Source organism: Talpa europaea, assembly GCF_964194135.1.
Source record: "Talpa europaea genome assembly, chromosome: 14".
In the NCBI taxonomy this organism is placed as follows: Eukaryota; Metazoa; Chordata; class Mammalia; order Eulipotyphla; family Talpidae; genus Talpa; species Talpa europaea.
The window spans coordinates 34,741,949-34,764,408 of record NC_140082.1 but is presented as its reverse complement, the minus strand read 5'-3'; the positions used below and the strand labels follow the sequence as shown (position 1 = coordinate 34,764,408).

At 43.0% G+C, this 22,460-nt stretch overlaps 1 protein-coding gene across 3 annotated transcripts in view; it reads right to left on the bottom strand.

Annotated features, from left to right (window-relative positions):
- Nucleotides 1-2,596: 2,596 nt before the first annotated feature.
- The window catches only part of PRKCQ (protein kinase C theta), a gene marked incomplete at its 5' end in the record, with an annotated part of 65,441 nt that continues 45,577 nt past the window's right edge, over nt 2,597-22,460 (bottom strand). For 2 of the 3 annotated variants that reach the window (XM_084253781.1, XM_084253783.1), the window contains 4 exons: nt 2,597-2,770; nt 4,781-4,909; nt 14,141-14,329; nt 19,595-19,733. In XM_084253781.1, the coding sequence (XP_084109907.1) occupies nt 2,615-2,770; nt 4,781-4,909; nt 14,141-14,329; nt 19,595-19,733 (613 nt within the window). In that variant the 3' untranslated portion in view covers nt 2,597-2,614. The remainder of the gene's footprint in view (nt 2,771-4,780; nt 4,910-14,140; nt 14,330-19,594; nt 19,734-22,460) is intronic. The other variant, XM_084253782.1, reaches the window with a different exon arrangement.

Here is a 22,460-nt window from a genome sequence, read left to right as displayed (position 1 = left end):
GATGGGGCATAAGTGCGGGAAAGGTAGAAATGGAGTAAGGTGGCCTGGCCCTGTGGGAATGGGCTGCTGAGGCCAAGGAAGTTACATAGGGCTTGAGCATGCGTGTGAGGGGATTAAAAAAAACTTTGATTTGTGAAGAGAATGTTTTTGTATTTCATAAATAAAAAATATTTTAAGCAAAATTTGAGATTCAACAGATGTAGAAAGAGGCCTTCTTGGAACTCTTAACTGACTAAAAGCAGACATGTCAGAGGAATGAGGACTGCCATAAATTCATTCTTTGGGGTGTGTCTATTCCCAGGAGTAAATTTACCTAGCTGGTATCTGCCCCCTGCAGCAGTTTTTAGGACTTGAAAAAGATGGAAAGGCCACTCAGACCTGTATGGATGAATATTACCACGGACTTTCCTATTTCCTGTTTGTCCTCCTGACCCGCCATTCATCTTTCCTAAAGAAACCATTTTTTTCTTCCCATAGGAGCCATTTCTCTCCCCTGTCTTTTACCTACTAAGTTAGGTGTCTAAATCCAGTTTTCTGACCATTCGGAGTTGCTCATCACTGGGGGTGGGTGGGGTGTGTGTGTGTGTGTGTGTGTGTGTGTGTTGTCAGTCAGTGAAAACCTGCTGCTCTTAATAACTTGTCTTTCATCCATTTAATTTTCAGGATCCTGGGTACTTCACATAAGAGGGTAGAGGAAAAGTTCTTCCTACCCTATAGTTTATAGTAGATATCCTCTGTGTGTATGTAAATTAAAGTGGAGAGAGAGAGAGAGAGAGACTTAAGATGGGGAGGCTTGTTTAGAGCTTACTAATCCAGTACGATTAGCAGGAGAGGAAATGAGTGGAGACACATGTGTGTTTTGGAGAGACTACAGAGATAGAATCAGTGAAGTAAAAAAAAAAAATAGGGTACAGAGGGAAGGGGATAGTCAGTGATGACTGGGTCTATGGTGGTGACCTAAACAGGAATAGGAAATGCAAGAGGCATGAAGAACATAAGAAAATAGAACAAGTTAATGGAGCCTCCTTGAAGCCTGGCAGAGAGGCCAGGACTGGAGATGTGGGTTTAGGGTGTTCTCCAGGGAGTGATCCTGGAAGGCAGGAGGTAGAAAGAGAAAACCAAGAGGGAGTGAAGGGACGGGGGAGGAGGAAGAAGGGTCAGCCCAGGGGGCAATCTGAGGAGCAGGGGATGAAACAGGAAAGTGCTGGGACAAGTGCCTGGAAAGGGACACAGAGAGAGGGTCTTCCCTCGAAGCACTGCATGACATTAGGCCATGAGCATTTCAAAAGGGCTGGCAGCAAGTTCTTGGGAGAAGAATGGCAGGAGAGAGGTCAGAGGGCAGAGCAGTATTTGGGTGCTGGAGAAGTAAAGGGTCTACTTCTTTAGGAAATCTTATGCTGAAAGGAGAGTGGGAATGTCACACCAATAATTCAAGGGTTATCTCTGTGTTTCTCACCCATCTGGGGACGTTTAATGATTCCCCAGATTTAAAACCTCAGCTCAATGCTAGGTTCGTTTTCATGATAACCACGTCAGAATCAACTTTGTGAGGGAACAAGAGGGAATTAAACTATTAGGAGGCATCTTTTATTCCATTGTTACATATCCACCTCTGTCATTAAGTCACATTTTATCAAAATATACAAACAGTACAGATACTTTAAAAATGTCGAGCTAGAATTCCTACTAAACAAGAACAGCTACTGCAAATAGCATGCCAGGGGCTTTTAACTGATGCCTACAGAGAGACTTCTGAGCCATCAAATCATCAGTAATGGTAAAGGAGGAACTGGTTTTCTTTTCTCTTAGAGGAATTACTTCCTTTCTTGTTATAATGTGAGGATGGTAACTGGTGACTGTCACCAATATTGAAATCACCAGAACAGATGGAAAGGTTTTATTATTAGCAGCAGTAAAACGATGCCGTCTTTGTTGGACTCCAATGTCTATGTGGACACGATAACCATAGCAGGTGTTCTGTTAAGCCTTCTATGTCAGTGACAAGACCTCTTCCACTTTGCATTTTTCTTTTTCCAGTGAATTCCGTGGCTAATCAGAATGAACAGATTTGTAAATCTCAAGTTACAAGCTACGTTTATTGTGAAGAATTCCCATAAAACCTATTCAGGGCTCCCCCCACCCCCAGCATTTACACTTCCACAGGCGTGAACAGAATGAAATGGGTGAGTGGTTACGTGTCCATGGCTGAATGATCCGCTGTACCAGGCACTGCTCGTCCAGCCCTGCGATGTTCCAGCTCATTCTGCTCCTTGAGTCTTAAGCAATCTGTTAATCAGCAGTTGGTGCCCAAGTGAAGAGCCGTAATTTAGAGCAGTATTATGTTGTCAAATCTTTCACAGTGCAAGAACCATCTTTCAAGTAGACTATAATTAGTAAGACCTATCTTCAGGAGTGGATGTGACGGATGACAGGAGAGAAACCAAAGGTGCTGTCGTGAGTGAAGTCGACTTGGTTTCCTGCTACAGGGTCCATGAGGAGCAAGAGGTCTCAGCCTTCATTGTTGAGTGTTTTTCTTCTTTTTCAAGTTCAAAAGGAACCCAAAAAGTGTCACTTGAACCAGTTCAAATTCCTTTGTGTGTCTGGAGAAGAGGCCTCAGGAGATGAGCCTCTCCATACCAGGGTTAATGAAGGAAAAGTTTCTGAACATGTTCTGGTCCATGCTGTTGATGAGTGCTCTGTCAGCAAACGAGAGCCGGGGTTTCTCATTTAAGAATTCTTTGTCAAAATTGCTGCAGTCATATGGTGATTTCTGGATCAATGTTTGGGGTGGGAGGAAGAGAAGAAAGTCAACCACTAAATTCATTAATGTTTGTTATCTAGGCTATAGTCTGCACGCAATGTTAGCATCTGCAGATAAACTAAACAGAAGTTACACAAATGACCTTCTGTGGCTTTTATTGAACCCCTCTAAGATCCTCAGTCATCAGTTTGTCAATTGTATACTTAAATTTATATCAAGGAATTCTGTGGCACATGTTCAAATAGGATGTAGTGTTTCTAGCTAACACTTTACACAAAGCAAGAGTGGCAACCTTTGAGAAAGAGTCCAGCCCAAATTTGACCTCTGTCCACTGGGGACAGGGGTGGGGGGCGGGGTAGAAAGTCAGAGGGGTTGGAGGGTGGGGGCAAAGGAAAGGGACAAAGGAAGTTGATTGAATTATTCGTATTCTTCTGACAACAGTCTTCACCCACACTGGTTTCCCTACCCAGGTGGATTTTATTATTAAACCACTTGGACTGTTCCATAGATACTACTGACTGGGAAACATTCCCTTCAAGCCAGTTGGTCCACTGGTGCCCAGGACAAAAAGCCAGTAACATAAAATCAAATACCTTTTCTGAAATACTGCTCAGAATAGTGTGTGATTCTTCTGCCTTCTAAGATTTAGCACAACCGTTATCAAAAGGCACCTTTATGTATTTGAGCATGACTTAGAATCAGGTCCTTCCTGCAGAATCTTCCCTCCTACCCAGGCTGATGACCTGAGGCCCCTGACTAAAATAGCTGCTGACAGCAGGCCAGGGAAACGCTTTCCTATGCACAGAACTTGGAATAGCTCTATGAGGAAAGCATAGATCAGAGGTCTGATTTTTATGTGGGAAATACCAAGTCATCATCCACAATGCATTACATTGTTGTGATGGGCTATCACAAGGTGAAAATTCATTTTACATTAACAAATTATTTGTTACAAATAATAAAGTGTACAGAGACCAGCTTGTGCAATCCCTGGACCATCCTCAGGCCTTGGGACAAATGCTGAGAACTCGTCTAACCCTGGACACACACTTGCTGCTGCTGGTCACCCACTATCCTGATAATAGTAGGCTGTTTTAGGGTGACCTAAAGCTGTTTTTAGGGTGACCTCCCTGCTGTGAAATCCGTGAGCCTGGGCATCTCAGTGCAGACAATGGAGTGTTCCAGCTACTCATGTCCTTTCTACCTTGTACCCAGCCATCATCAGGAAGGGGTAAAACAGTCAAATCTACCCTGTTCTCTTAAAAATTTTTTATTTTGGTTAACTGTGTACATAATATAACACTGGCCCTATTAGCCATTTTGAAGTGTACATTCGAGGCATTAAAGACATTCATGTGCTGTGTTACCTTCACTTCCCTTCACTTGGAGAACCTTTTCAGCTTAGCTTTTTTTTACTTCTATCTCCACTTATGATGGCCAGTTCTGTGTGTGTCCTCCTGGCCTTTCCCTGGGGGTTAATGAATTGCTAGTGATACACACACACAAACACACACACGCAAGCATAGGAGCTCATGTGGGAATTTAGAGATCTGGCTTTTCTTAAGCACCAATTTCTTCCTTAGACCCAAGAAGACCTAACAGTTGTCATCAGGAATGTAGCTTCCTGAAGAAATACCACACATCAGGTAAACCTTACAAGTGGCATGGAAAAAATGTCTCGGCACTGCTGACATGGGATGCAGGGTTTACGCACAAGCTTGGGTCTGGAGATGTGACTGTACAGCTGTGTGCATCTGTGCTAAGACTGTGTCTCCTCTGCTGGCTGCCCCTCGCACAGATAGTGGGTCTAAGGCAATTCGTTTTTCATGCAGGCACATATGATCTTGGGCGTTAAGTTTTTCAAACCAGAGCAACAGCCCTGCAACCCCCAACCAGCCAAACATCCTGAATCATGGTTAAGAAGCAGTTTCTTCCAAGAATTGCAACCGGGGGTTGTCTGGGGCAGGTGGCCTGGGAGTGAAGCCAGAAGGGCTGAACCAGACAGTTTAGGGTTCTTACCACTTTAGGCCTGAAAGGTGGGTCGATCTCCTTTCTTTCAAGTTCTTCCCAGTTGATCTCCCGAAACAGAGGGTGCTGGCGGATGTCTCCCCTGACCCCCAGCCTCTTTTCAGGTTCTCTCACAAAGAGCTGAAAAGAAGCAGGAGGACAGTTACTTCTTTTTTTTTTTTTTTAAGATTTTATTTATTTATGCATACAAGAATTGGGGTGTAGGCCAGAGTTATCGGGGGGTGAGGAAATTCACCAGAGACAGAGTGGGGAGCAGAACAGGCAGATCAACAGAAATACACTGCTGAGGGGAGAAGCAGGGGGAGACAGGAGAGGTCTGCTGTGCCATGTGTGTCACCTCCCTGGCCGGGGATCGAAATCATATCTCAGTGGCTGCAGATAGCTTCAGAGTGCTGAGACTTTACCCCTTGCATCACCCTGGAGGCACCAGGACAGTTACTTCTCCAGGGAAGCACCCTGAGCCCTAGATGGCTGTGCCTTTTCCATGTATAGGCCTCAAGCTACTGGCTTTTGATTCTGCAAAGATAGAGAAAGGCCCAGCTCTTTGCCTCTTGCTTTTCTTGACTTATTTTCCTGTTCACCTTTATAAACCATTGTCTCAAGTCAGACCGTTTAACTCATTCCGCCTCTCCCCACAAATGAGCCTTCGCATATGTTGGGATCTGGGCTTTTGCTTCCTGACCCTGTTCTAGAAACACTATCTTTTATATAAACTTGGATTGATTTTTTTTTGAAATATATTTGACACTGGCATTGATACATTTAAGGTAAGATGACAATCTGCTGCATTCATACATTGTAATGTGATTGTCAGGTTCGTAGGCAGTACTGTCATCACGTCACATAATTACCATTTCTTTCCACTGACGGGAATAATTAAGATCTAGTCCCTCAGCAGGTTTGATGATGATAGTGCAACGCTGTTGTCTGTAGTCACTAGACTGTGTGTTAAATCTATTAGTCTTAAACTTACTAGTCTACTAGTTGCAAGTGGGTACCACAATCATCTCTTTCCTATTTCCCCACCTGCTCCTCAGCTACTGGTAACCATCTTTATACTCTGTGTTTTGAAAGAAGCTTTTTTTTTATGTTCTGTGTTTGTTTTTTAACTATTTTTTATTTTTCATATCATTGTTCATTTTTAAACAATACTTGCTTTCCCCCACCCGCTCAGGTGTAGTCTCCGTAGAATTTCCTTCACCAATGCGCCTGTGCACCATCACCTCAGTCCCCTGTGCTCCTCCCTCCCTCCCTCTCTCTGATCCCTCTCCCTCCTCCTCCTCTGCAGTATGTCTCTGATTTATAATTGTCTGTTTTTGCTTTGTTGTGCTTTGTATTGTTACTATGTTTTTACACTGATTTCTTATTTGGTTCCCCTATAACATAGGGGAACCCTATAACCTATAACATAGGTTCCCCTATGTTATAAGTGAAGCCATCAGATATTTTTCTTTTTCCTTCTGGCTTATTTCACTGAGCCTAACTCCTTCTAGCTCCATCCACTTTGCTGCGAATGGCATGAGTTTATCTTTTTTGATTGCTGAGTAATATTCCATTGTGTATATATACCACATCTTCTTGATCCAGTCATCTATTTTGGGGCATTTGGGTTGTTTCTAGGTTTTACCTATTGTCCGTAGTGCTGCAATAAACAGAGGTACAGGTGTTCTTTTGAATCAATGTTTTTGTGTCCTTTGGGTAGATCCCTAGGAGTGTTTTGAAAGAAGCTTTGTGCTATTGCTGGGACTCTAGCAAGTTAGAAACTCTGAGTGACAGTTTCCTCACCTGTAAAGTGAGTGAAGTATCTTTCTCCAGGACTGTTCTGAGGGTTAAATGACAACACGTACACACTCATGCACAGGCATGCACCCCCCCCCCACCATGCACTCTTGTGTGCACTAATTCCTGGTTTGTAAAACCCAACAACATAGTTCATTTTAGTCTGAGAGCTAGTTTATTTAACTCTATTTAAATCTAGTTAATTTATTTCTGTTTGATTGATTGCCCACTAATTAAATTTGCTTTCTTAGAAAGCAGACTTCTTAGGATTATAGTCTTGCTGTGGGAAAAGCTTACTTCGGGTATAATATACTGATCCCTGACGAGTTAGCTTTGGATTTTTTAAGGCTCTGAGGCTGGAGAGTCACTCTTGCAAACTCTTGCAAACCTGCTGGACAAGGCATTTTAATTCAAAGGCCATCTTCTGTCATCTCTGACCTGTTACATATGTAATTTCCTCTTTGCACTAAACCCTCTTCTGTTAGTTTATTCCCTCAGTTTAAAATGGACATTGGCAAGGACAGGAAAGAAGCTTGGAAACTCTTCAAATTTAAAACATGTCAAGGGCATTAAGGAGTAGGAAATACCCAAGGTGAAAACTAGAAAAGTCCCAGGGCCCCTGGGAGCTGGGGTGCTGATCCCTTTTTCTTACTTTAGCTCCATGTTTATGTATAAAGTAACCTTTTGTTATGGGCTGTTACAAGGAGGCCATGGGTCTTGAAAACAGAATCCCTGCTGAGATGCAGTGATTTTCCATGGGGTCTGGCTAGACCTGATCTCCCTTCACACCTAAGTTGCAGGAGGCTCTGGCTTTTACCTCTTATAAAAACAACTAGTCTGCCTGTATTAAAACACTGCTCTGCTTATGTCCCCTAACTGCATGGAAATCTTGGGTTCTGCTCCACTAAAACAACATGCTGTGGCAAGGTTGAGATTTTTTCCCCCTTTTTTAAATTAGGGGAGTATTTTTTAAAGTTCCAAATGAAAGCCACCACCTAGTATATCTAAGTGGTGAGTTGTTTGCACAGCCCTAACTTCTCTTTCCCTCATTGCCCATCCCCTTTGGCGGCTGCTGAACTTCTCAATGGAAACTTAGGGTTCCAAAGCACCCCATTAGAAAGCCACTACACAGTGGAAATAACATGAGATTGCCATCTGTGAGGCTGACAGCCCACGCATTGGTCAGGTGAATAGCTGAGTCTGTTTCCCATCTGCAAAATGAAAGGTTAGACAAATGGCCTCTGCAGCTGGTGAGTTCTAAAATGCCAGCCCCTGGGTGGGCATTCTGGGCTCTCTGTGCACATTGTAACCCTTCTTCTGACCAGACTTGGCCCCCTACTAAGGATACCACACTCCTTTGTCCTTCCTGCCAGAGATGCTTCTCTCCATGTTCCCGTCCTGCTCTCCAGGTCCCTCACACAGTCAGGTGGTTGATGCATCATTCATTCCAACCGGTGTTCCGAGGGCTGCTGTTGTGCAAGGTGCCTGAGCCATATCATCCTGATTTAAACACAAGCCTGAAAGCTGCTATGGTTACCCCAATTGTCAGCTGAGGAAACTGAGGCTCAGAGTGCTGAGTAACTTGCTCGAGATCATAAGTTCAGCCAGCGGTATAAGCAGCCACCTTATACTTTGGTGTCGAATAGCCTCACCCCATGGGAAATTAGCACATTGCATTTTTTAAAAGACCATCTTTCCTACTGGACTGTAAGCCCTGGAGGGCAGACAATGTGTTCCCTGGCTCTAGCAGGGTGCCACACGCAAGGAAATGCTCAGTGTTTGCTAAGTAGGTGAATTAGCTGTCTTTCCCACTTATTCAGATCACGTGTTTTCAGTTTTCATCTTCTATTAGCCTCCTATTTTCAGCATATAGAAGAGGCACCAAGTTCACAGTAGAACATATTTTTCTCTAGACTCAAACACCAGGATGAGTCAACAGATGGAAAAGCAGATTGATTTTTTTAGAAGCAGAGGGAATATGTGACTTGTCCCTTATCTCCTTCCTTGAAATGATGATACTAAATGATTGACCTCCACTTAGGAAGGACCTTTAGATGAAACAAGATGAGAGAGATGATGTAAATGCCTTAAGAATTGGCCCCAAACTAGCTCATGTTATAATGAAGTGCTGCAGGGAAATAAATGAGAAGTAACTGCCCTTGGGCTAAGTGTGCACTATACTAGATGTTGCCATAGATTTTTCTAGTCACATGTAGCATTTGTACTGAGAGGATTATGATAGTCTCTGTGCATGGTGTGTGTACCTGTGAAATTAAAAAAAATTTCTTTATGGGCCTCCCCAGTGGCGCAGCGGTTGAGCGCTGGGTTGCGAAGCTGCCCGCGGCCTCTGCGGCGCCGGTTCGATCCCCAGCTGCTCCCCAGCCACCGGAGGAGGGTCCCACATGGTGAGCAGACCTCTCCTGCCACCTGCTGCTCCCCTCAGCAGTGTACTTCGGTCCTTCTGCCTGCTCTGCTCCCTGCTCTGGCTCTGGTGAGTTCTCTCACCCTCCTGCGCTTCTGACTGTACCCAGTGCTTGTATAAACAAAAACAAAAACAAAAAAAAACAAATAAATAAAAATAAAACATGCCTCTATAAAAAAAAATTCTTTAAAGATAAAATGTGTACTGGGAAGATTATCTATATAACCTCCAGCTTTGAACTCAGTAGCCTCAGAGTCTTTCTAGTTTTGCTCAGAAGAGAAAATCATCATTTTCTCTGCCCTGCAGCAAATCAGCTTTCCCTTCCTCATCCCCCAGGACCTGAAGATGAGGATGACCCCCTCAGGGAGGTCATAGGCTCTGCAGCAGGGAAGCTGCGTGGAGGGAATAAATATTCATGAAGATAGACTTGCATTTGTCCCTAAAAGCTGTCAGAGGGTGGTTTACATTGGTAGGAAATAGCACAATTCTTACAGGCCAGGATGTAGCCACAGTCTGTTTAAATTTATTTGACTGTCTGGGTGAGAAAACCATCCTGGGCTGCTGTGGATGGTCCAGTACTTAGCACCTGTCACTGGAAGCCTCTGGCCCCTTCCATCCCCCATCAAATATCACTTTCTATGAAAGGGATGGGTATTTCTGTTTGAGATCATTAATTTTTCATTTCCCAAACAAATGGACAGAACATCCTGGATGAGTAAATGTGGAAAGCGGCATTTTGTTGACAACAGGCCCAAGGACAGCATGTCCCGGCCGCCACTGTTGGCGGAGCACAGTCTCACCTGCGGGGCAGTTGTTCAACACGCCACATGCTATATGCACCCCTCCCCTTGGAGGGCTCAAGAGGATGAAGTCTGGTACGGATGCTTTGGCTCTTCCAGGGCCCCCATTTTTTGGGGGGCTCACAATATGATGTAAAATTTCCTACAGTCATGTCTTAACTGGTTTTGCCTTTGATTTTTTTTATTTATTTATTTTTTTTTTTACAGAGAAGGGAGCTAAGGATATTGGCTCAAAGTTATACCCCCAATGAAGGGCAGAGATAAAACTAGCCTTTCTTATGCTCAGCAAATTGCATGATGAAAATGAATTTTTATCAGCCCAACTGCTGGAACATGGGAGAGAACGATCTTCCCCCTAGGCCAATTATCTGGAAGTTTTACTAATTCTTTTGGAAAGAGTAGGCCCAGGCTTTTCTTTGTGGATTTAAAACCTCATGCACCAACTAGTCCTTCTCCCCTTTATCCTTAATTATCTTAGTTTCTGCTCTATTACCAAACTTATTTTCTAATCTTGTAGCAAATCTTTTTTTCTGCCACTGAAACTCTGCAGATGACTTTTTTTTTGGCATTTGCATGGCATTTAGTCTTAAAGTGAGTTTAAAAAAAATTAAAGTAATTACAGTGCCTTAGTCTGCTTGGGTGACTATGACAAAATGCCACACGCTGGGTGGCTTAACAAGACATTTATTTCTCACAGTCCTGGAGTCTGGGAAATGCAGAGGTCAGCATGCCAGGAGGCCAGGTTCCTGGCTTGGAGATACCATGTTGTGTGTGCTCAGGGTGGCCTTTCCTTAGTGCCATGTTCAGAGGGATGGACTGATCTCTTTTCTTATTTTTATGAGGAACAAATCCTATTGTGACCTTTTTAAAAGTACCCTGGTATCTCATCTAAACCTAGTTCCCTCTCTCCCTAACTCCCTAGGGCCTCATCTCATAAAACTATTGCATTGGGGTTTAGCGCTTTCAACATTTGAATTTTGAGGGGACACAGCATATTGGAGTTTAGAGCTTCAATGTATGAATTTTGGGGGGACACATTCACAGCAAGTTAAAGATACTACTAAGGTTCTTGCTTGCTCTCACTTTGATGCTGGCATCTTATCTAAATAGAGTATGACAGCAAAACGCAGGAGACTGGCATTGAGACAGTGTGTGCTAGTTCTGCCATGTTAGCACTGGTGCAGATCTGAGTAACCACCGTAACAAACAAAGATTCATTAAAAGTGATTCATCCAGGTTGTGTGTATCCAGTTTGTTTCTTCTTTTTGTTGAGTAGCATCCTAAGCATATGATTTTTCATCTTTTCTCCTCCAACCAGAAGTAATCCTTTCCTCCTTACTCCATCTTTCTCTCCTTTTAAAATTTTTTAAAATTAATATATATTTTATTTTATATAATTCTTACATCACTTTTCATTTTTGCACAATGTATGCATTATCATTTTGGTTATATTCCCCATACAATTGCACCCTCCCCCCCTTATTTTGACTCTAGTCCTTCCTTCCCCCACCCTGCCCACCCTGCTAGTGTGTCTCTGGTTTATAGTTGCTGCTTGATTTTGATTTTTACTTTGTATTGATTAGTCTTTTTCCTGGTCCCTTATTTAGGTTTTCTAAATTCCTGCTATGAGTGAGACCATCCGGTATTTTTCTTTTTCTTTCTGGCTTATTTCGCTGAGCATGATCCCTTCTAGCTCCATCCATGTTGCTGCAAACTGCATGTGTTTATCTTTTTTGATTGCTAAGTAATATTCCATCTTTCTCTCCTTTGAAATCACGTCTCCCCACATCTTTCTGTGAAATTACTTCTGATGAACTCCATCTGACCCTAGCGACCTCACTCCTTGCCCGGAGCTCTCCCAGGTGCCGAGGTGGAGCTGAGTTTGGGGAGCACAGCTGCTCAGCTCGTGACATCAGTGGGTGAAGGGGGAGGGCAGCTGTTGCTCAGGACCTCCCGACAGCCTCAAGCCTTTTTCTCAGTTCCTGTTTCTGGTGGGTTTTGTTGCACCATGTTGATTGAACTGTGTCCTCTCAAACTTCTCCCATTGAAGTCCCAACTCCCAATAGGACTGCATTTGGAGTAAGGAAGTAATTAGGTTTAAGTGAGGTCATAGGGCACTGACCCAACAGGATCAGTTCTTATAACAGGAGACAGCAGAGTTCTCTCCCAGACCGCGAAGTTGCAGTAAAAAGGCAGCCAGCAGCAGCCAGGAAGAGCCCTCACTGTCAACTGACCCTGCTGGACCTCAGTCTTAGACTTCCAGCCTCCAGAGCTGCGAGTGAATAAACTCTGCTGTGTAAGACACCCCGCATGCTCTGGCAGCCGGAGCTGACGCTGCACCTCACATTAATTCCTTCAGAGAGCCAACTGTAAAATAAATGTAGCAACTGTAATGATGTTTGAACTTGCCTTATTTATGCAAAATTGTTTGCATTCCAATCTCCCTAACTTGTTTTCACTGTTGTCATCTTTTTCTTTTTAATTGGTTAATTTTGAAATTAGTTTTCATTTTATATGTGTTTTGTTCAGTTATTAAAAGTGCATTTAATTGGTCATTTGGGGAGTTTTCTAAATTTACTGCTTGTTTGGATCACAGTCAGAAAGTGAAAAGTGAATTAAACTGGCTTAGATCTCAAAATAGCTTGGTTGTGAGCTAGGTATCCTGTGAGGGCGTCGTTAGCACTTAAGATTCAAAATCTTGATTTCCTGGGAGCACGCCAGAGTTGCCTCAATATTTCTAAAACCTTGGACAAGTTGTTTGTTGTATTGAGAAGGTAGAAGTGCATGCCCTTTACATTTAATTCTAAGTATTTTTTTATAAGCAAAAAGTAGATTAGCGAATAAAGATGGGCCTGATAATCTTCTAAATTTAGGTTTCAAATCCATTGATAGCTTCTAATGGTTAAACATCTTATTCTATTCTCATTTTCAATATAAGAAGAGGGAGACTCAAAATATTTTCCTAAATGATGATTATTTTTTAGCCTGCTGAGATACAAGATACCAGAAATCAAAACACTGTTTTGTTTAAACACCTGCATTCTTGATCCAGTTCTCCTAGATTTGCAAATCTCTTCATCATATGGGTGGGTCTCTCTCATCCAGAGAGTTGCTGGGACAGTTTAGGAAATGTAGGTATTTCTTCTTCTATGCAATAAGCATGTATTAACATGATTTACTTTTTACAACTTGTTACACCCAGGCACTATAGATAGTATTTTGCATTCTAAAAAAGATAAACTGGGACTCCATATAAAGCCCAAATCTTTAATTGTTATTCTCAGGTGCTTCTTACATCTCTGCATTGTTGGCTCATGGCTAGTGATTCTCAGAATCCAGTTCTTAGTGAATCCCAGGTGGTCATGGATGGAAGTCTGACTCTTACTTTGATGAATTCTGGAGATTGCTGCTACAATGGTGACAGCTTGTACTCTCAGTTTAATGGTGAAGGGTACATCAATATTACCAGTTAGGGGACATGGCAGGCAGGAGAGCTGGCCTGCATTCATTGTAAGCACTGCCTCAGAGAATCTGCTCCCTAGGACAGTGAACGGTGAGTTTCTTAGTGAGATGATATATTGCTGAACCAGAGTTTGGGACAGTAGCTGGGCTAGGAAATGAACTGAACACCTGTATCTCAAAGACTTTGGCCAAAAATGCCCCCAGGGCCAGGTATTTCCAAAGAATCTACTAGAATGCCTCATGGCTTTAACCATCTATCAGGTTCAAAGAACCTGAAGTTACCCAGCCATGTAAAGACAGGTCTTTCTCTTTATGTAGTCTCTCCATCCTCCCCCTGCTTTTACACTGCTATAGTCTGAAAAGAGAACTCAAGAATTAGAGAGGAAGAAGACAGAGAGACAACTGGTTCTGATACGACCAGCCTCCCTTCTCCAAAGGTGAGCAGCTGTCAGCCATGAACTTGGACTGGAGGCTAGTGAGCAGAAGTCTTTGCTTTGGAGTTGAGATTGATGTAATGACTTATATTTTGGACTGAAGAATTTAAATTTCTTAACTGAGCTGGTGCTTTGTAACTTAAGAGTGATAAGAGGTTCATCCTTTACGTATAAGTGAGCAGAAAAGTCAGCATCTGATTCAAACTTTCAACCAGGAGCAGAAAAGGGCATTTCTTCTATAAATTATATACATTAAGGTTTATCTTATACCCATTTTGATAACTGATGTTGATCAGATTGGTGACTCAGTTAAAACAGAGATGATGAGCCTCCCATTTAAATGTGATTTGACATAATTTTTAATTACATATATAAGACAGAATGGAGGCATGAATGTCAATAATGATCAGAAAACAGAATTCTAATTTTAGGAAAGTCTCCATGACTTTCTTACCTTCACTAAAAGGTCCTTGGCCTCCTTCTCAAGCCATCGTGGGTAAAAGGGGTTGTCCATACGGATGGAGTGGAACAGTTCTTCTTCATCCTGCCCGTGGAAAGGTGACTGCCCAATTAGCATTTCATAGAGGAGAACGCCGAAGGACCACCAGTCAACAGAATGGTTGTATTTCTGTCCCAGCAAGATCTGTGTGTCCAAAGGTGGATACATAATAAAAATGCAGTTGATGAAGGAAAACCCAGAGTGGACTTCTCCACTCTGCAAACAATTGGCAGTGATGATGATACATGGTTTTAACCAAAATCATTGAAAACTCTCTTTTGAGAAGCTAATGATTGGATATAAATGACTGGGCAGTGCCCAAATTGAGTGTATATTCAAGTTTCATTTTCTACTTTCCATCTGGCTTTAAGTGAACTAACTGAAATGTACCATAACCTTGGGTGATGGTACCTGTGAGGTGAGAACTTGGGTGGTGGGTATCTCAGCTTTCCAGTCCCCTGAGTGAATATCTAAACCAAGCCCCATGTGTTTACTCACTTCTATTGTTCTGAGTCTTCTCACAAAGTTTCTACATAATCAAGCATCCAGGGATGTCATCTGACCAACCTCATTCTCTAAAGCCTAGCTCCCTGGTCATTGTTATGCAACTAAAGAGTCACATTCGTGGTCACCACTATGGAGAATCAATTTTGTGAGTATGCTGAGAGAGAGAGAGAGAGAGATCGATCCTAGGATAACAAGCCAGTCAAGTCCAGAAGTCAGAGCCTCAGCAAGTTCAAACAGCTTGATAGTGGTGGCTTGAGTAGAACTGGTCTGGGTTTTCCCTTTAGGGAGGTGGGTTTGAAGTCTGGAATCCCACCTAACTTTTAAAAGACTGTTACCCTTTCTGGGCAGAAAAGGCACTGTATCCTGGCCCCCAGAAACTTCCTTGTTAAATGTTGGAAAAGAGGGGGCACAGGTGTTACCCTAACAAACCATGCGGTAGCCAGTAAAGAGTGTCCCTCAGCAGATGAATGCATAATCAGAATATGCTCTTTGCATATATGCGATGTTATTCAGTCTTAAAAAGAAGAAATTCATGTTACATACTCTGAGGTGGGAGAACCTTGAAGACATGCTAAGTGAAATGTGCAAGTCACAAAATGACAAATGTTATATGAGCCACTTATATGAGGGACCTAGGGCAGTGAATTTTGTAGAGACAGAAAGGAGCATAGTGACTGCTAGGGTCTTTGAGAAAAGGGAACTTGTTTAATGGGCATAGAGTTTTATCTGCAGGATGAGAAAGTTCTGGAGGTTGTTTAATGGGCATAGAGTTTTATCTGTGCAGGATGAGAAAGTTCTGGAGGTTGGCTGCCCAACACTGTGAATATACTTAAAACCACTGAAGTATACACTTAAAAACGTTCAAGATGGTAAATTTGATGAAATGGATACATTACCACAATTAAAATGAGTACATAGTAGGAGCACAATGAAAAATTGTTAAAAGAAGAGGAGAGAGAGCCTTGTTTTTGGTGCTGCAGCTCCCAGGACAGGGCAGGGCAAGCTGCTTTGTTACCTCAACCGCCACAAGGGACGACGTGTGGAGGCCTCATTCTTTTTTTTTTTTTTTTTTAATAGAGGCATGTTTTTTTTTTTTTTTTTTAAAGATTTATTTTTATTTATTTATTCAAGCACTGGGTACAGTCAGAAGCACGGGAGGGTGAGAGAATTCACCAGAGCCAGAGCGGGGAGCAGAGCAGGCAGAAGGACCGAAGTACACTGCTGAGGGGAGCAGCGGGCGGCAGGAGAGGTCTGCGCGCCATGTGGGACCCTCCTCCAGTGGCCGGGGAGCAGCCGGGGATCGAACCGGCGCTGCAGAGGCCGTGGGCAGCTTCACAACTCAGCGCTCAACTGCTGCGCCACCGGGGAGGCCCAATAGAGGCATGTTTTATTTATTTATTTGTTTGTTTGTTTGTTTTGTTTATACATGCATTGGGTACAGTCAGAAGTGCGGGAGGGTGAGAGAATTCACCAGAGCCAGAGCGGGGAGCAGAACAGGCAGAAGGACTGAAGCACACTGCTGAGCGGAGCAGCGGGCGGCAGGAGAGGTCTGCACACCATGTGGGACCCTCCTCCGGTGGCCGGGGAGCAGCCGGGGATCGAACCGGCGCCGCGGAGGCCGCGGGCAGCTTCGCAACCCAGCGCTCAACCGCTGCGCCACCGGGGAGGCCCAGGAGGCCTCATTCTTAAAGGCAGGCCTGGCCGCACCTGGGATGGCCCTGCTTTCTTCCTCCATTTGGTCTGGTCTTTGCTCAGTGCATGATGTAAGCATAAACACATGCATGTACACACACACACACACACACAGGGGTCACTTTACTATTTGTGCTCCTCATTTGAAATTTTCCCACTTTCAAAGCACACTAGGAAGGGATGGTAGAATTGGCACTGATGGCCTTAGGAAAGAAAAACAACCCTACAGTCTAGATGTCACAGTGTTTCCTAGGGAAGGGGTGTGTCTTAATGTTGTTGAATTTTGATGCAGTGGAATAATGTGCACATAGCTCAGACCCCAATCCCACCTCTCCTGTCCTTGGGAACAAGCTCAGCTTGCAGTGAGGCTTGGAGACACTGTGAAAGTCTCTACCCTAAGGCTTGCTAAACAAACAACCATAAAGCAAACGTGACGACCATGCAAAGTGTTACAGGTTCTACTTTGGCTTATTGTGTGGTTTTGGATTGGGTTCCCTGACCCCTCTCAGCCTTATTTGTGAAAAGTGATGGTAAAAACAGGCCAGCTTATTTCGGGTTGTTGTGAGGATCCAGTGAAAAAAATAGGAAGAAAAGGTGCTTTGTCATATAGAAAAGACTAGATAAGTATCTGTTCTGCTGAATTGGTATCTATTTGAATATAAAGATGGAGCTGCAAATAGAATTTTCCCATCTGCCAGTATAAAAATGTTACCTACTAGTCTTAACTAATAGTACACAGTGTAGTTCACTTTAAAGTTTAGTAAAAACAAATTTTGCCTTAACAAAGAAAAAGTAAAACTAGACTTGGGAGGATGCAAAAAAAAAAAAAATGAACATGCATGCCTAATCTCAGTTCAAAGATTTGCCTTAAGTGGGAAGTGGTTAACATGTAATTCCTGGGAAGGTCCACAAGGAGGAGCCCAAAAGTAACCAGAAATTGCTCTGTTTTGTAAACAGCTTCATCTGGAATAAAGAGCAATTTGGAGGACAGGAGACAGCTGCGGTGAAAATGAAGTCTCCTAAGCTAGGTCATGTTAAAAAAGAATTTCAGGTGTAAGTTAGGAGGAAGACAAGCAAAATGCGAATTCACACTCAGTTATACACAGAATGTTTGCTTAATACATGTGGATTTTTTATTGTCTTATTTATAAGGACCCCCCTGAAGTAGATAGTGTCATACCTACTTAACAAAAGATGGTGATTGGACTTAGAGAGGTTATATGTCTTATTTAAAAGTCCTCTAGTTAATGAGTTGAAAGCTATGTTATAACCCTTGTCTTTTGGGATTTTACTACATGAGGTTCCTTTCATATTACATTGCCTCCTGGTCTTAAACCTCTGCCTGATGTGGCCATGCTCTCACTTGTGTATATTTTTAATGAAACTGTGGTGCAAATCACTGACTGCTGTTGCTACTTTTAATCTCCAGCCCCTGGTGACTTCCTATGACCTCATCTTCTTTTGTCTTGTTTCCTCTTCCAACTTTCCTCAAATAATTCAGACAATAATGACATTATCACTTGTCACAGTCTGCTTTCTCCTATAGTGAGAGATAACTGCAATGCCCTTGGCCTTGTGAGCTAGTGGGTTAAGTCCGTTTGAGGCTCACTGTGTGGATGTGGATATTGGGGGAAGCACTGACCATAAGTGACCACCGATCTTGCATTTAAACAAGGTTGAAACAAATTTCAATAGCACATAAGCACATGCCACATAGTCTTTAGACTCAGGCTGCCATATTACTTTGGCAATGATAAGGATTTGTTGCTAAATTTGTTTCACCCAGAAAATCAGAAGTTCATTGCTGTTTATCAAATAGCCATCCCCCTTCACACATTTATTAATTTGGCCATTCATTCATTTTCCTAAAAGGTTTATTAGTACCTTAAGGTGTCAATTCCTGCTCTCAGCCCTAGGATATGAAGGGGAATGAGCTCACATCTCTATACATCTGTGATGAAATGGGACAGAACCATACACACCTTATACCTATCAGTCTCCTGGTTTTAGTATTGAACCAGTCATATAAGATGTCATCTTTGGAAAATTCACAGGTAGAAGATCACCTATAACTGCTATACTTTGGGAAGGGTCTGGTGGTAAAGGGGGGTGCCTGTCCCCTGGGCAGGCAGCTGAGGGTTGGCAAAACAGGGAAGAGGTGCTGATTTGGTCTGGTGGGGTCTTTATGAGCAAAGCTGTTCTGGGTGCACAGAGCACTGTTGTCTGTGAGATCCCAGCCTGTGCTACAAGTGGCTGCTTGGAAAAGGCCTTCAGGTTTTTTGGTCCCCAAAGGAAAGCACTGGACTAACTCAGGTGGATACTTGTGAGTCTATTTAATTTCCACCCGCTTTTTCACTAGCTGATTCTTTGTGACTGGTCTGAGTGGAGTGGATGTATTTTTTTTTTTTTTTATAAATTTTATTGTTATATTCCCCATACAATTGCAGCCCCCCATTCTGACCCCAATCCCTCCCCTCCCGCCCCCGCCCCCCTAAAAGTGTCTCTGGTTCATAGTTTTTTGTTGATTTTGATTTTCACTTTCTTATAGTTATTCATTTTCCTGGTCCCTTATTTAAGTTTTCTAGATTCCTGCTATGAGTGAGACCATCCGGTATTTTTCTTTTTCTTTTTGGCTTATTTCGCTGAGCATGATCCCTTCCAGCGCCATCCATGTTGCAGCAAATTGCATGTGTTTATCTTTTTTGAATGCTGAGTAATATTCCATGGTATATATGTACCACATCTTCTTGATCCAGTCATCTATTTTTGGGCATTTGGGTTGTTTCCAAAGCTTAGCTATTGTAAACAGTGCTGCTATAAACATAGGGGTGCAGGTGTTCTTTGGAATTGATGTTTCTGTGTCCTTTGGGTAAATACCTAGGAGTGGAATTGCTGGGTCATATGGAAGCTCTATGTTTAGTAGGTCCAGAAATCTCCACACAGCTTTCCACAGTGGTTGGACCAGTTTGCTGGAGTGGATGTATTTTAAGGGTAGGATGGAGAGGCAGCCTGATGGAAAGAACCTACTGAGGCATTGAAGCTCTGGAGAGGTGTCGTGAGGATCCTTGTCTACCACCCCCCGCAATACCACCAGCCTCTCTATGTGGCCATATTGATGAAAATACTCAGAAATAAACATACCCTGAACCAAAATACTGAACTCTCCCGCCAGCAGGGTTGGAGGAAGCAGTGGGGGCCGCTCATCCCTACCTCTGGGGCGATGTAGTCGGGGGTTCCGCAGAAGGTGTTGGTCTTTGTCTCTCCTAACATGTTCTCCTTGCACATTCCAAAGTCTGCAATTTTGATGTGTCCATCTTTGTCTAACAGGATATTATCTAGCTTCAGGTCCCTGAAAGAGAAAAGCAAAGCACAACCTCAAATAAATACAATTTTGTCCGAATAGACTTGTCACAGGGGGGTGCCACTTGCTGTCTGTCTTTACTGTCCTCCATCTTCCACCCCTCTGGGGCTCCTCTGTCCACTCTGGTCCCTCCTTCTTGGCCAGCATCTCATCTGAGGATCTTCCCAGCAGCCCTTCTTGGTCCAGGCCTGCTTCACAGGGCCTAACTCTGATTGCATCTTCCAAGCCCAGCACGGTGCTTAGTACAACTTTGGAGCTCAGTCCGTCTTTCTTGTCTGAGCTGAGCAGGTGGTGCAGTGAGGTGCACACAGGTAACAGGCTAGCTCTCCAATGCAACAGCCTTCAGTTTAAGAGGTACCGCCTGGAAACACTGCTGGGATGCAAAAACACTAGGGATGGATGGTCTTGGGGCTGATGATGGATTTGGTATAAACTGGTGTTTAGGCCGCACAGCCTGTGCTCTTAGCTACTACATTCAGGCTAGGGCAGTAGATAAAACTGATTCTTCAAGACCATAGCTGGCTGCCACTGATTCCTGTTCCTGATTTACCAGGGAGCAGAGCTCAGTGACGTGCTCAGGACACCAATGAGGCTCTCATCCCAGTACCTCTTCTAGGGTAATGGTGATGGAAGAAGGGCCTAAAAATATACTCATGCTATACCATTTTCTCAGTATTTCTGCCTCTCTGTGCATAAATTCAATTACACCTTATACTAAGGCCAACCGAGGAAGGTTGCTCCCAACTAAGAATAATTCTAGAAGCAGAATCCATCTGATATAAGTACACTATGTCAATCAGTTCTTTTTTCCTTAGAAAACATGTCCTTACAAAGCATCCCATTCCATTTGTAGAGAAAAATAATGATATTAGATTTTTAGAAAGCAAATGAGCTGAATTATGCATCTCTGGGATTTTACCTATTGGTGCAAAGAAATTTTCTATTATCATGTAATTTTTTTTTCTAATGTGACATCAAGTTTTCTTTCTTTTTTCCTTGACCAAGATTAGGAAAATTCTTCCTCATATGGCATGTTCTCAAAGATTTTGCTCTACAGAACATGACAGAGACCCATCTTTACCACCAAGTTGATTGTCAGGGGAGGACACCTGGCATGGCTGGGTTTTGCGGTTTTCTTTTTTTGGGATGTTGGGATTTCAATATGGTGACACTCCCCTCTTTTGGTTTGGTGACAGAAGAGACAATTTTGAACTGAAAAGACACTTAGGACTGCTCGAGGCATGTCCCCTAGCATGCCCTTGGAGGACAAGAAAGCCAGTTTAGAAAAGAAAAGTAATATAGCTAGACCAGAGCAGAGACAGAGGTCAAAGAAACTCCACGAGAAACAGAGATGAGAGAGAAGCTCTCTTGGATTCTGATGGGTTTTCATTCTTGGGTCCATTTTCTTCTTGAGGCTGAGATTTTGCTTAAGCAATCTATTTCTTGTCAGCAGTATTCATATTAATCTGAAGTTCCTGTCACTACTGCTTTGTCTGTCTCCTTGTTAAAGTGTAAGCTTCATGAGCATGCAAATCCATATTGCTTATACTCATTGTGACTATGCTGATGAGGATGTCGCAGGGTTGGGGACATTCAGGACAGGTTTGTTGAATGACTTTCTCACCATCAGGCTTGAGGAGCTGTTCCATTTTATTGCTTTCTCTATTTTCTGTGAAAGTCAGAAACCAAGAGTGGAACGCAGCTCTGTGTTTGTGGAGTGACACGGTGAGAGACTGTCCTGGAGTTGAAATATTCCATCTGGGCCAGGTTGGCAATCTCCATTACTGACTCACCACTGACAGTTTCTGTCTGACCGGGTGATCGGGATATGTGAGTATACTTGTCACCTTCACATCAGCATTAGTTCTGTGCCTCATCCAACTCAAATGCTGTCACACTTTCATTATCATGACTGAAGACTTCCAGTGTGTCTGAGTCTTCTCCTTAGCAGGTCTTCCTCCCTGTCCCTTCGTTTTAATTAAACATTTTCATAGAGATTTATGGATTATATTCTAGTAAATCTACTTATAGGTCACATTTAACTCCTTATGTTAAATTTGCAAGTTTATTTTCTAATCCATGTTGTAGGAAACATTGATAGCATTTTGGGTTTCTGTTATTTGAATCATTTGCGTATTTCTAGAAATTTGACTGAACAATGGTTTTGGGATCCTCACTAGGGAGCCAGATATCCAGCTGTAGTACTGTGTATAGACTAGAAGAACAATGAACATAATATATAGTACTTAGGCTAGCTTTTCTTGCTTTCACATGCATTTTATCATTTGATCTGGAATTATTTTTATTCATATTTTTCTGATAGAAAACAGGTTCTTATAGGTTATGTGATCTATTCCAGTCCATATAGTCAGGCAGTAGGCTAGGAGGAACACCCAGCCTTTATCTTCTTTTGTATTCCCTTAACCCAAGCTGTCCTATTCCTTCTCATTGAACTAGTCCTGCCTAGCTATGCAGCCTTTTGGGACTGCAAGGATGCAATTGAACGGATTCTAAAGAGAAATGTTCTCTGGGCCTCAGGCTAGGAAAACAAGCTGCATGTCCAGTTTTCAATCTACTCTCCAAAGTGGAACTGGTGTATTTTGGAGCTGGGAGAGGAAGGTCATGGAAGCCTGGAGCACTGTAAGTCAGAATGGGAGTGAGCCAGCCTGCATGAGGGTGGGTTGTGAGGGCGGAGGAGACTGCCTGGAAATGCCA